This window comes from Vespula vulgaris, chromosome 17, assembly GCF_905475345.1.
Source record: "Vespula vulgaris chromosome 17, iyVesVulg1.1, whole genome shotgun sequence".
Classification (NCBI taxonomy): domain Eukaryota; kingdom Metazoa; phylum Arthropoda; class Insecta; order Hymenoptera; family Vespidae; genus Vespula; species Vespula vulgaris.
Window position 1 is genome coordinate 4,124,993 of NC_066602.1, and position 14,910 is coordinate 4,139,902.

A 14,910-nucleotide genomic window follows, 5' to 3' on the forward strand; every position below is an offset into this window, starting at 1 on the left:
TGAACGCGCGTTCGTAGAGCGCGTGTTTGTATTTTTCTCGAGCTATTTGATCTTGGTATCGTTTAAAGATAAAAGATCGAAGAGAGAAGGATCGTTTGTACGTCTTCGGCTTAAAGTTCGTGTCGTACTGCGTTGTAATAAATATAAATGCACCGTTGCACACCGTTGTTTATCGAAATAATTATACGGGAGAAAAAGAGGGAAAAGAAAAAGAAAAAGAAGTTCCATCGAACGATTTATAAGGAAAAGTACTCGTACGAATAAAAGAGTTCGAGATCATCGTCGTTTCATCGATCCTTTTCAAAAAGAAACCGTGAGATAAGGAAATTGATAAATGGAAAGAAATGCGATGGAGAAAAAAAGAGAAAAAAGAATGGACGTAGTCTCTTACAGTACCGTCGGTACGGTAAAACGAAGAAGGTTCGAAGAATAAAATGCAGAAATTGCGATATTAGAAAGTTTTTGGTCTAGTGCAAAACTTGAAACGTCATAGTCAGTACTCTTCGCCATTTTCTTCTCTACTTCTTCCTCTACTTCTTCCATCTCCTCGTCCTCTCTTTGGACGTCGTTGTCGCACGTCCTTTTAAAAGTAAGAAGAAGCGACAGGAATTATCGCAGAGATAACGATAATAATTGCGATAAAGTCACGGTTCTAAGAAGGAGAGGAAGATAACATTCGGTGAATTTTCCAAACTAGTTCTCGCCGTTCGAGTACGTTCAAAAGTTTTCTCTTATACCCTCGCAATTTTCTATATCTTCGATCTTGGCGATCTTGCGCGTTGACGAACCAAAAAACGAGAACGTAAGGGTCGAACGATCGTAAGAAAGATAGATATTCGTTCCCATTATTTCAGGATAATCGATTCTTTTATTCCCTTCGACGGATCGACGTCTTTCCTCGTCTATATTTCAAAGTCCGACACTTTATATCGAAAATCGAATATCGATCGTCGCTTAATCGTTATTTTTTTTCCTCTCGGTCAATCCTCTTCATTCTTACATCCAAATAAACCGCAGCAGTTGAATTTTTTCGTCCGTTCGTTGTTTCTTAAAAGGAGAAGAAGAGAAAAAGAGAAAAGCAAGTCCCGGAGGAAAGATGAAGGAAATAATCAAATCCATGCAGGTACTATCCTTTACGTGAAAATGGCTGCAAAAGATGCAGCAGACATCGATTTACACTCGTGTTTGCGATCGTACGCCACCGTTTCTCGATTGTTACCACGTCTCAAGAGGTCTTCTGCGGGCGGGAAAATGGCTGAGGGTGAACGATGAAAAATGCACAAATACAAATGGAAAAAGGAGGATGGTGAAAAGCACGAGACGCCAGCATTTTGTTCTCGTCCTTCGATGGAGGCCTCTTAGGGAGACTCGAGAGAGCACGAGAGAAGGAAGGACGGAGTTATCTCTCGTTCCGAGATAAACGTTGCTCGGATGCGCCATACTGAATAATTGAGTACTCAATTTTCTCGGTATCAGCTAGCTACGTTTCATAACTTCTCGCGAATACTTGCGATTTTTATTGACGTATGTTGGTAGGAGATACGTCCCTTGGGACGGAGAGACAGAGACAGAGAGAGAAAACTCTCGAGCGAAAATATACCGTAGCAAAATTGATTTAGCTCGTTGCATGATACATCGATTAGAACAAATGTCTCGAATAAAGACGATCCAGAAAGATAAACGATTTATTTTGTAGTAAACGCTCATCGACCGGTACCGATGATGAAAGAAATTCGTCGGAGAAAGATTTGACGCGTCGAATGATAAATTTCTATAATCGATAAAATTCTTCCAATCGATTTTGATCGATTTCTCGCGAAGCCGCGTTCGTGCCTACAAGGTTTTTACTTGTACTCTTGTTTCATTTCAAAATCAACAGAAAAGAAACTTTTTTTCCGAGCTTTCGATTTTATCTTAATGCGAAGGAACGTAGAAAATTTTTCAAACGTCTGCCGGATACTAACTGCCGAGCGTGTCGTCGTTAAGAGCAACTTTCTCGCAATGGAACAACAGCGTTTAGATTTTATCGTCGTCGCGTTCGCACGGCGCCTAGTACCTACGCCTTAAAGAAAAAGTTCTACAAGCTTGCACTCGCATTTACTATCGGCCAAGTCGAATCTCTTGGCTCGACTTAATCCCGATGATCTTCATCCATAAAAAACACCTCTGCGTTGTTCTTGGAGCAAAACGTTTTTACTTGATACGCGAGAGAGAGAGAGAGAGAGAAAAAAGAGAAAGAACGATACAACGTACGATCTACACATTCCGCAGAATTTCGGATTTTAACGAAAACGAAAGAATTTGCGCGGATTTAAAAATAATAATTATTAAAGAAAAAACAAATATAAAGAGTGTACACGAGTAAAAATTAACAAACAACTACGACTATAAAATTTATATCGTCGAGAACAATTTGAAGAACGCATTGGAAGATGAGAGGAAAGAAAATAAAGAGGAAAAAGATTAAAAACAAAAAAAAACACACACAAGGAAAACAAGAACTTTTACGGTAGTCGTGCCCGTTGCGCTGAAAACTTTAACTCGTTAAATATTTCAGGTAAATTTTTGAAAGAAACGAAAGGAGAAATGAAGAAAAAGGAAGAAAAATGAAGGAATAAAAGCGACCCAATTTCGTACCGGAACATATTGAAAATACGCTAAATTCGATCTCCTCCTCCTTCTCCTCTTGCTCCGCTTTAATCCGAACCCTCGAATTTCGTCGAAATATCCGAGATACGCTAGTAGTCGGAAACTGTCCCTCGGCGAACAGAAGGCAAATAATGGGACGCAAAAAGGAACGAACGAACGAACGAACGAACGAACGAACGAATAAATAAATAAACAAATACATAGGTAAAAGAAAAGAAAGAAAGAAAGAGGCAAGACAGGAAAAAAAAGAAAAAAGAAAAAAAAGACCAACGATAAAAAGCTCTCTCATATCTCTACGCGAATAAAAGATAGGCGCGTCGTCGTCGTAGTCTTCGTCGTAGTCGTCGTTGTCGGCATTTTGCGGAGTCCGGCTATTCTTCGACCATTTTTTTTCCCTGATTCACGGATCGCGTGGTTTTGCTCGCACACGTACTTACATACATATATATGTATATATATATATAAAGTTACGTACGTCCGTACGTACGAACACACGTACACAATCACGGAGAGAGGAGTAAAGGAACGTGCACGGTTTCACCCGGACTCATTAGCCTAATGACACCGATTAATTATCCCAAGAACCGCACGGCTGGGACACACGACAAGTAACAAAAAAGAAACTTCTCAGCGTATGGCTCGATATTTCTACCGGTACTATCTCTCTCCCTTTCTCTCTTTTTTTCAATCTCTCTCTCTCTCTCCCTTTTTCTTTCTCTCTCTTTCTCTTTAGCATAGAATCCGTCGGACCATAACACGATGAAATTGAAGCCAGTGACCGTGAAAATTCTACGCTGATTTGCTCGAAGGGTAGTTACCTCATGGTTTGCATAAGAAAAATAAAGGGAGAAAAAGAGAGAGAGAGAGAGAGAGAGAGAGAGACAAAAAGCTACGTTGGAACAAATGTGAGAATAGTGATAAATATCGTTGAAAGATAATTTCGAATCGAGAAAAGAGAGAAAAAATGTGTAGGAGAGAGAAAGAGAGCAAGTGTCAGAAACATCGATGAGGGCTTCTCGTCGTACCCTTCGTCATACCCTCGAGGTAGGCGTGTCTGTATATTAGGTTTTAATCATTCAAGGGATGAAATTTTAGGAACGGAGGCGTGGTAGTCTGCTTCTCTGCCGGTAACACCCCTTCCTGCATCGACCTACGTGTCCTCCGGATTACTCTTGTCGTCTCTATCTCCGTATATCACCCTTTTTGTGCATACGTGTTGGCAGATATATATATGTATACATATATATATATACACACGTATGTATGTTTGAAAGATAATAAAGAATTAATTGCACGTACATACGCGCATGTGTACGCGAGAATGTGTATGATATTTCGATATATTTATTCGATATATTTATCCGAAAGGTTGCTTTAGATTTGAAGATACGTGCGAAAGAATCGATCTCGGAGAGAATTGCTGTCCAATTTAAAAAAAAAAAAAACAAAAAAAGAGTAAAAAAGAAAAGAAAAAACGGTAAAAAAAAGACATACGACTTATAATTCCGACTGAATGGATTTTATTCTCATTTTGGAGAATTTTAGACGAGGGCCCAGCGCTTTCAGAGTTGTCGCTTGGCACATAACTTAGCCTGACAGTCTTCTTGCGCAGCACGAACTCCCATTGTTGCAGCTGTTGCAGGTGGTATTACTTTGTGCCTGACGTATATCGACCTCCAGTGCCCCAAAGTGACCCAAAAGAGAAGGAGAGAGAACGAGCGAGCGAGCGAGCGAGAGAGAGAGAGAGAGAGAGAGAACAGACAAAGGGAGAGAAAAGCGGAAGTATAGGCGACTAAGATATGTATCCAAGAAAGGGTGAGAGAAGATAGGGAGGACAGTGAAAGATAGATAGATAGACGGTTAGATCGATCGATAGAGATAAAGGGATAGTCGAATAAATAGGTTTTATCGCATCTTTAGACGGACTTCCCCCTTTTCGCGACCGTCCGACGTTGGTCACGCGCGGAAAGTCGTTCGCGGAAGCAATAAGTTCCTCATCGACGTATTATCGTTGTCTTCATTATCGTCGTTATCGTTATCATTACCGTTATTACCAACTCGAGTAAAATTGATAATGAATTGCAAGAAAAAAAAGAAAAAAAAAAGTAGTGTTTTCATCGATGTCTTCTACCGTCATTATCGTTATTGGTATTCAAAAGGAAGTTATACGAACGCTTGGACAAGATTGGCAATGAGTAGGAAGAAAAAAGAAAGGAAAAAAAAGTAAAAAGAAGGAAAAAGAGGGGAAAAAAGCAGAAATCTTTTAACTTGCTCGCGGACGAGAAAGTCTGACTAGAAGCTAAAGAAAAAGAAAATTAATGTAAGGCGCGAGGGAGGGAGAGAGAGAGAGTAAAAAACCTCTTGAAAAAGAGTTCCGAGCTTGGACAAGTCCTTCGAGTCTAAGCGCGTGGAAATCATAAAAGCTTCTCTCCTCTGCCCTCTCCTCTCTCGACCGTCGTCACGCGGACTCGCTCTCTTGACTTTTGAATCGAGCAAAAGAGCACCATCTATCCGAGAGATCAGAGAGCCGAAAGAAAAGATCCGGAGAGGAGGAGTAGAGCGATGTCAGTGGCTGGAGAGAGAAGAAGAACGGCCGTGCGTAAGAGCAAAGCGACAAAACGAGCTGGAATTCGACTTTAGAGTCGGCGTTGAAGATTTTTTTAATTAATGAGAAAATCGCAAAGTCAAACGTAACTCCGACCTCAACGAGCCATTCGAGCCGCTCTATACCGATCACCAGCCACGACCGGCTACTCCACCATCGTCGTCCCTCTATACATCGGTGGTAACCAACGACGATGACCTAGCTCTGCGCGACTGCACGTGACTGCGGCAAGCTCTCTTTCTCTCTCTCTCTCTCCCTTTCTCTTGCGTGAGCGTGGACGCGCGCGCTCATTCGCGACCGCGCGACCACGCGGCACTTTCAGAACTTTGAAACTTTGAAAACTTTGGCCGCCGTTAAATCCTCGTTATCCTCGAAATTAATCCCGCATCTCCGCGGAATAGCAGCCCGAAGAAGCCTGCGGCCTCTTCTCTCTCTCTTGCTTTTTCTCGCGTTGATGTTTTTACGTAAAATATCTAATTTCATATTACACGAAGAAAACGTGATATAGATACAAAATGCCATCGCATTGTGCACTCTTCCATGTCATCCAAGTTTTATATATAATACTTTTCGATATTATGACTAAAGAAAATAGTTTAGAAGATGAAATTTATTGGCTCGCCCCCTATATATTTGTAAACGTTTCGCGCGTGTTCGTATACGCTCGGTCAAAGGATATCCCATTAAGACTACTAGCGTATACTCCGACGTCTAACGTCGCTTTGTATCTTGAAATACTCTGTCTCTCTCTCTCTCTCTCTCTCTCTATAGAAAATCATAGAAGCGTAACGTGAATTGGCATTTAAATAGTACTCTGATTCCCTTTCTAAACGGAATATATACCTCGTAAGGTAATAGTAGTAATAGCTCGTAACTCTTCAACTCGTACAATAGAATCGACGTCAGTTTCGGCGATTTGAAATTCTAAGCTTGTATACAACGTCTATAAACGACCACCGCTTCGCTCAACCGGAATATAAAGGAAAATCAAACTTTGGCGATTATTATTCGAATTAGTTATCTCGTATGTGATTTATGGCAAAAGAAAAAAGAAGAAGAAAAGAAAAAAAATGACGACTGTAAAGTTCGTTGAAAATTAACAGATGCATTTTGTTTCTCAGTTCCCTTTTTTCTCGTCCTTAAAATAAAAAAAATACCTTAAATATCGTAATTACCTCTCTCCCTCCGTCGTTACCTTGAAACGTAATTTTTCATTAAAAATCATTGATTACGTAATAATCGATGTATGATCGCGTGCACCGTCGTACCTTTATGCGTGTATTCGATTCGCAATAACGAAATTGAGGTATCATTTTTGTTTATTTTCTTTGATAACTATAATTCACAAATTGTTTAACTCGTTTAGTCGATTTTTTTATTATCTCATATATTCCGATACGATTATAAATTTTCAAATTATTCATTGCACTCTCGAATCGTTCGATGCGATATATATATGCGTTTGCATATATATACATATATATATATATATGCATGCATGTGCGGGTGCATACGTGTGTATGATTTTAATTATCGCTTCATTAGAGTCTAATTAAGCACGGAAAATGTTTAACGTATTGGACATAATTTAAGTCTAAAACGTTTCGACGATAAACGTTAAAATGTTCCCGCATGGTTCGATGTTGAAACAACGAATACGAACGTTTGCGATTTTATAACAACGTATTATTTAATCTATAAGGATATATAATAAATCGTTATATCGATACCGATCATTGATTTATTTATTTAAATATCGTCGTATGTAAAGACAAAGATCTATATTAAATATAAACGTAACGAGTTGATTCGTCTTATTAAATTTATATTTAGAAAAATTTATGCGAAAAGTAAAATTGATGATACGAAAAGTACAGATTTTACATAGATAAAAAATGAACGAATCGTATCGTAAACTTTATTTATACGTCGTCAAAATACTTAAGAGTAAATCTTCGGAATCGTGATCGTATAAATGCCAGGAATATGAGTTTCTTGTACGAATAGCAAATTCGGAAACGGACGATGCGATTTGGAATCGAGAATAAGCTTTAAAATCCATGATATGTGTATAAGGTATATAGGTGTGTGTACTTACGTACGTATACAAGTATGTATTACAAGCGGTTTCGATGAAATATCTTCAAAGGATTTTCAAGCTTATTTTCCTATTCAAAATGGTATAGTTCAAATCTAAAATTACGCAGTATAGATAATAAATAAGCTGTAACAATAATAATAATCATTATTATTATAATAAAATTGTAATAATAAAATAGCGTTAATAGATTTTACAAGGAAATGTTTCAAACAAACTCTCGAAACTCTGCATTTTTCTGATGCATCCGTGCGCAAAATTATGTGCATAATATTATGCACCATCCGGCACGATTTAACATTGACCTATAACATTTTTATTTATTTTCGACCGTTTAGGAGATAAAGCCTATTCCAGTTGGGTGGGTCACCCTGTACATACGTACGTACAACGTGTGTGTGTATATATATAATATGTGCATACACACACACACACACACACACACATATATATTTATGTCAAAGAGCTGACCCGACAGCAACGATTCGTTCAGTGGATGCTCGATCGTATGTACATAGGTGCACGTGTTTTTTTTTTTTTTTGTAGACAAACGTGAAAGAAGAAAGAGAGGCAGAGAGAGAGATAAAAAGAAAGAAAGAAAGAACTACCGCTATCAAAATGGAACAAAAATAAAAAGACAAAAAAATAGAAAAAAGTAAAAAAAAAAACCGAAACAAAAAAGAGAGTCGGTCGAGAGTCGAATGAAGTTGCGATCGTTTTGTCGATACCACCAATGTTGTTGTCAGATCGTCGAGAGGATGGATCTGCAACAAATGGAAGTGAGAGAGATAGACAGAGAGAAAGATATATATATATATATATATATATATATATATATATATATATATACCGTGTGTGTAGAAAGAGAAAGAGAACATTTTTGCGAACGGAGAAACTAGAACGTTCGTCGTTTATACGAAATTGGCCGGAAAGGACGAAGAGTACGATATATACGTGGGTTTTTGCGACGAATAAAAAACTTTCGTGGCGTGAAGAATAATAACGGGTCGAAAACGTTTCGTCGAAAGATACACGCTCGTATACACGCATCACACGCGCGTGTAAATACTTGTACGTATTGCGATACGATGATTACTCAATTGTATAAATCGAGAATGAGATTTCTCCTTTTTTATTTTCATTTTTTTGTTCTTTACCACAGACAATTTTCTTCCGAAGAAAAATATGAACTGCTCGACGGTAAGATAATCAAAGTCTCGATCGAAATTCAAGACGTATTTTACGCGATGTTTATCGAGAAGGAAAATTGAAAAACGTCTGTGAAAGAAAAAAAAAGAGAGAGAAAAAAGGGAAAAAAACGTTTAGAGGAGTAGCCGAGCAATTGAATGCTAGGAAAAACGTATTTTACGAAAAAGGTTAATGGACGGTAGTAAAGTATAAAAGGATAGATGAAAAACAAAAAGATTGTGAGAGAGAAAGAGAAAGAAAGAGAGAATAAGAGAGAGAGAGAGAGAGAGAGAGGAATGCAAATAAAAAGAAGTAATGAACGTAACTATAGAACGAATATTTTTGGATAATTTATTATTTCCGTAAATAACGATCTGCAAAAAAATTAAATAATTAGATGAAAACAATTGTAATTTTCGGAGTAATTTTCTAATTTTTCTTATCGATCCGAATATCGACTTAATCATATTGTCGATTTATCATATTTGTCGATTAAAACGGAGAAGAAAAAAATGGAGAGAAAGAGAAATATAGAAATCTCTCGTGGGAAATAACGAACGTCTTTGATAAAGCGAATACATAAATAAACAGGATGCCGTGAAATACATGGAACGTTCTCAAAGTGGTCTAAGAAAATGTATAAAATTATTACTACAGAAAATGGTATATAATATGTACGATATGTGTGAATTTTTATGAACAACTTGGTAACTTGTAAGTAATATTTTATGATCTTTTCAAACCTTCAGAAAATAATTCTCTTGTATCGACGTGCGCGTGCGCGCGTGGATCGACCCGTCGATGAATGCGTTTAAATATTCGATTCAAATCGAAATTTTCAAATATCGCGGACATTGAAAGGATGACGTATGTACTACGTACGTACATACTCGAGTTTTCTTCGATATCGTCAAATGCGGTCCATAAATCGAATAGCGCGTATAAGTTGAAAAGTATTGAATCGTAAATGTTAGTAGTTGTCGATTATTTGAATAGATTTGTTTATTTACGACGACCGACCGATCCTTCGTTCGAAAAATTCTTCTCTTCTTTTTTCTATTCGTATCTCTTACAAGGGAATTTATTTTTTTATCGATCCCTCGAATTCATTTATTTACGGTGACAATCGTTTTCGCGCACAAAAGAGGAATTTTTCTTTTTTTATCGATCATTCGAATCTGTTTATTTATGACGGTATAATGACTTTCATACACAAAATTGCTTTTATCTCGAGTCTTTTCCTTTTTTCTTTTTTTAACGCGAACAATGTTTTATAACGGGGTCGAATCGATGAAAAGCTTTACGCGGACTGCGTTACATTTGTGGCGCATATATACAGGAGACGTTTTTCTATGTCGACGTCGTGGTCCTCTAACGCTTATCTTTTGTTTATTTCACCTCGTTCACATACATATCTCTTTCTCTCTCTGCCTCGTTCTCTCCTACGTTTCGTGTTATCCATTCTCGCGCTTGTTCCTACCTACGTATACATATGTATACACGCATACGTCAAATACGGCACGCAGGCAAAACCGATTAACTCCACTTTCAGAATTTTGTTTTTTTTAATTTTACCGTCGAAAACGCTCGATCGATGCTTAACTCTTTATCTCAGATTTTGAAACTAAATTTTCTTCGATGCCGGTTGGTTTTTTTTATAGAAACGAGTGCTCCGATAAATAAAAATGTTAAGAGAGAGAGAGAGAGAGGCAAGAAAGATGGAGTATAGAAGAAAAGTGAAAAAAGAATAATGCTGAACGTATGAAAGAATATCGTATGAGAAGGAAACAAAAGAAATTTAAAGTTTCTACGATTCTTTTACGGTTCAACCTTTCATTTCTACGCTGACGGAAAGTAGGAAAAAAAGAAAAAGAAAGAGGAAGAAGAAAAAGAAATACAACGCGGAACGCATGAAAGAATTTAAACCGAAAAACAAACATCGTGCTTGTTCGCGTTGTAGGTGGAGATTACGTATGTCGCGTGGAAGGTTTAAAAAAAAAAATAAATCGATTCTTTCTGTTTTTCAAAAATATTTTCATTCTACGATATTATTATCGTCGATGAATATTCCTCGATAAATTTCATAAGAAAATATCAAAAATTGCCGAATTCGACGAGTTACGTTCGAGTGTATTTCTTTTCGGCTAAAAGGAAAAAAAGGAAGAAAAAGTGGAAAAAAGAAGAGGAAAAAAAAATAAAAAGAATAGCAAAGATATAAAACAAACGAATGCAAAGCAGTGCTGCCAGCCGTAATCAGATCGCTCCGTCGGTACTTTATTTTCCAGAAAATTAGAGTCACCCTTGCATGGAATAGTGGCATCCTCTGTGTATCTCCTATGTACACACACATATATACGCGTATTTTTATACATATATATATATACATATGTACGTACGTATATATGCACGTCCTCCGTATATATAGGCACATCTCGTATTTGCCTTTACACTCCACGTACAATAACTGTTTAGGTATGTAAATAAATACGTTGAGAACCGTGAATGGTATGTGTTAGTATGGGTTAAAAGCACATGGACGAGAAGACGAATAGTCGTTTGGAGAAGCATTGTAATCCTGTCGTTACGACCGTAATCCTTTCACCGAAAGAATTGGCTCGAATTGTCTCGACGTTTAAACGCAATTCGAAATAACAGGATTTTCTATGGAAATCCGAAATGTTGTTATCGTCTTTGTTATTATTCGAGTAACGATTAAAGCGATTAAAGATGATACGTCTTAATTGTAATACTTGATTCGACCATAGACGCTAACTATTATTATTATTATTATATATATATATATATATATAGAAATGAGATATAAAAAACAGAATTTCTCACAACGCATGCACTCGAGCAGACATACAATAATCGGCAAAACCAATAGAAAGATCATCTTTAATTTTTTAGATACCATTGTACAAGACGTATCATTTTATTGCAACCGTCGTCGATTACGAAGATTTTGATACGAAAGCAGGAAAGTGCAATGTCCCTTGAAGATCCTTAATTATAAGATCCGCTCGTATATTACGGTTAGCTGTGACTATGGGGAAACGTGAAATGTTTAAGGGTGAGGAAGAAACGTGAAGAGAAAGAGGGTGTGCGGGATGGGATGGGTTGGAGCAGGGGTTTGGGAGGGGTTAAGGCGAAGGTAAGGGTGAGGATGGAACGAAGAGAAAGGGGTATAAGGGTACCAGGGTAAGGGTCATTGGTCGACTGCAAGGGAGCTACCTCTCCGGAATATATTATTAAACGACTAATTAAAATAGCCACGTTGTTACGCCCGTCGACGTCCTTCTTACTAACTCAACGTCTACACGTTCTTCGTTATCGTTTCTAAATTATTCACATTTATACAAGAGGGAGAGAGAGAGAGAGGAGAGATCGTTTAAATTAAGAATAACCTAGGACGAATCCTAGAGGATTTCAAGTGAGACAGATTTGACGAGAAAGAGAGAGAGAGAAATTTACCGTCAAAGAGTCTTCGAGAATTTATACAGGGTTTTTTTTATTAGATTGTTTTTTCTTTGTCTATTCGTCCGGAGTCGTCGAAAAAAATTATTATACAGCATAACGATCGAAAAAATTTTTTATAAACCGTATCTCAATGATTAAATTCTGAAGTAACGCGACTAAAAATTATGAGAAACGGTTCGGCAAAAAAAGGATTAGAGATCAAATTTTCAGGATCAGGATCGTTAAAAAGCAAGCTTGTTGCAAATCGTTGTACACGTTTTAATTTGCACTACGAAACGTTATCTCGTATAAAAAAAAATGACCTCTAGATCTCGAGTAAACAATAATATTCGTATATAATATTCGTATAATATTCGTATAATAATAATAATATTTGCAACTTTGAAAGGGACAATAATTTCTTTTCTTAGACATATACATATATGCGTGTCGTTAAAAAGAAGAGAAGCTATTTTATATGGTTAAATTACATGGGAACACCATGTATAAGAAACCAATACGTATGTATGTATATCTATATAGATCGATGGAGAGCGTTGAGAGAAAATTTCTTTTCTAAAATCGAGCCTGAAGGCAATGCTGAAAGATTTACGCGAAAATCTTCTTCGCTTTTAAGGTCGCATCAAAAAGCGATTTCTCCTTGTAAAGTAACGGGCAAAGAATAAAAAAAAGAAGGTAGAAAGAAAAAAAAAAGAATTCGCGCGAAAACCGATAAAAACGTACTTACATATGTGTCGTTTGATTTGCAAAATTTCGTTTGAAACAATTTCTTAAGATTTATCTACACACACGCGCGCGCGCGCAGTTGAACGGATATTAATAGAATTAAAAATAAAACGGATTATCCGTACAATCGCATTTTTTATACACGATCGATTAAAAATAAAAAAGAAAGAAAAGAAACGATCTCGAAAAGTTTGAAAAACCATCACCTACGAAAAAAGTTATTGTCGCGGTCCGATCCATAGCCATTATTAGACTTTCATAAGCCAGAAAAATTCTGAACCGTAAAGATTTCTCCGCGTAGCTAAAAGGAACGACGATGTTGAAGGCGTTCAAAGTTATTGTCCCACCCTATATATGAAAAATGTAGAGTTCATTGACATTGGATAATCTTCTCTTCCCTTCTATCCAGAGATTTACTCACCCGTATAAACATCTCCGAACGATATTGTTTGGTTAGTTGTCGTTGAACCGTAGCAGACAAACGACCTTTTTATTAACTGCCGTGTAGTTTCGTACTTTCGTCGATCAAACACATTCTTGGATTGCGAACGAATTTCGTTTCTTCTAAGAAAACATTTCTCTCTCTCTCTCTCTCTCTCTCTCCCTCTCTTTTTCTCTTTCGCAGACAAATAAACGTGACGGACCTATGAACCGTGTATGGCCGTATGATATTAATTAACAATTTTTTTCAATAAATTCTTGCTGTATTATCGTTTCACAGATCTGTATGAAATTTTATCCAAAGTATATCATTCTTTTTGTAAATATTATAGATATTGCAAGATACTTTAAAGATAGTCATTGAACAGTTCCGATAAGCATTATTCTGTATTCGATTCTTTCAGTTTCTCTCTGCCTTTCTCTCTTTTGTATTTTTTCTCCGTTTTCTTTATACGTATTTCTGTCTCTTCCTTTCTCTCTCTTTTCTATCCCTCTCCTTTTTTTTTATCTCGGGATAAATAGCGTTGTATATACCCCCGTAAAAGAGGCGGTATATTGCGTTCGGAACAACAAGATGAAAATTTCATATCAGCTCCTCGCACTTTAAGGGAAAAATCGTTCGACGTCGAGTATTCGACGTAGGCGAAGTGAAAAGCGCGTGAAAAGAATAAAAGAATAATAGATAAAGAAGAATTAGAAAAAAGAAAATACAAAAATGAAAAATAAGTAGCAACGACGAGTACGACGACGATGTCTCTTGTTGGAAATTCGAAGCCGCTTAGTCCTCATCCCGTATGCCGAGAGATTTCCCACCCACTCACCCGCTCGTTACCATTTGTGTCTTCGTTTATTAAATAACAATAAGACTTCGTTAATTAATAATAGATAAATTGTCCGTAACGATCGACCGTTCAATTAAAGATCAACGAGACTTTATTGACAGAAGTCCGACCAATGAAAAATTTAATTCCTCGCTGTGTCGAAGTTCGTTTCCTTTCCTTTTCTCTTTCTTTCCATTTTCTTTATTTCGTTTCCTCCACGAGTTCGACGAAACTGTGGTCCGTCAATTAAAATATTTGCCAGAGATAAAGATGAGTTAAGCAAGTACTTTGCGAATTGAAATTTCTCGCTCGTGCTTTATTTTATCGGAAGAATGTTTTTTGCTCTTTGTTCTTTTTTTCTGTTATTATTATCATTATCGTTATTACTATCGTTCGTAATTTGGATTTAAATTAATATACGAAAGAATGTTATTGATTTAAATATAAAATTTTAAATATTACGCGATATATCGATCGCGTCGAAACAAATCGAGCGGATATCGAAGTAAAAAAAAAAAAAGAGAAAAGAAGATGAAAAAAATAATCCTCGTTTCGTTTCTCATATTGTTGCAGGAAACAAACTGATTTGCGATTGCAATCTAGCATGGATTTGGGGACTAAGGAACGAGACGAAGAATACAAAGTTACGGGATGCCCTCGAGGAACTCACTTGCTTCCTCGAAAGTAATAATACTGCAACGTCGAAGATCAACAATGACGACTTGGAGAGAAATCAGGAACTCGAAATCGCGCGAAATCCTGGTAACTTTCACTTATTGTTATGTTCCATCCTCTTCCATCTATTTATCTAAGACTCGACGTGTACGAAAAGAAAAAGAGAGAGAGAGAGAGAGAGAGAGAGATGGTTCAAATTTTACCTAAAAAACAAAGAGCATCGTAGA

The 14,910-nt window shown here is 37.0% G+C and overlaps 1 protein-coding gene across 4 annotated transcripts in view; it reads left to right on the forward strand.

Moving 5' to 3' along the window:
- LOC127069959 (connectin-like) overlaps positions 1–14,910 on the forward strand; it is a 224,806-nt gene that overhangs the window by 200,443 nt on the left and 9,453 nt on the right. For all 4 annotated transcript variants that reach the window (XM_051007705.1, XM_051007707.1, XM_051007708.1 and 1 more), the window contains one exon: positions 14,582–14,770. In XM_051007705.1, the coding sequence (XP_050863662.1) occupies positions 14,582–14,770 (189 nt within the window). The remainder of the gene's footprint in view (positions 1–14,581; positions 14,771–14,910) is intronic.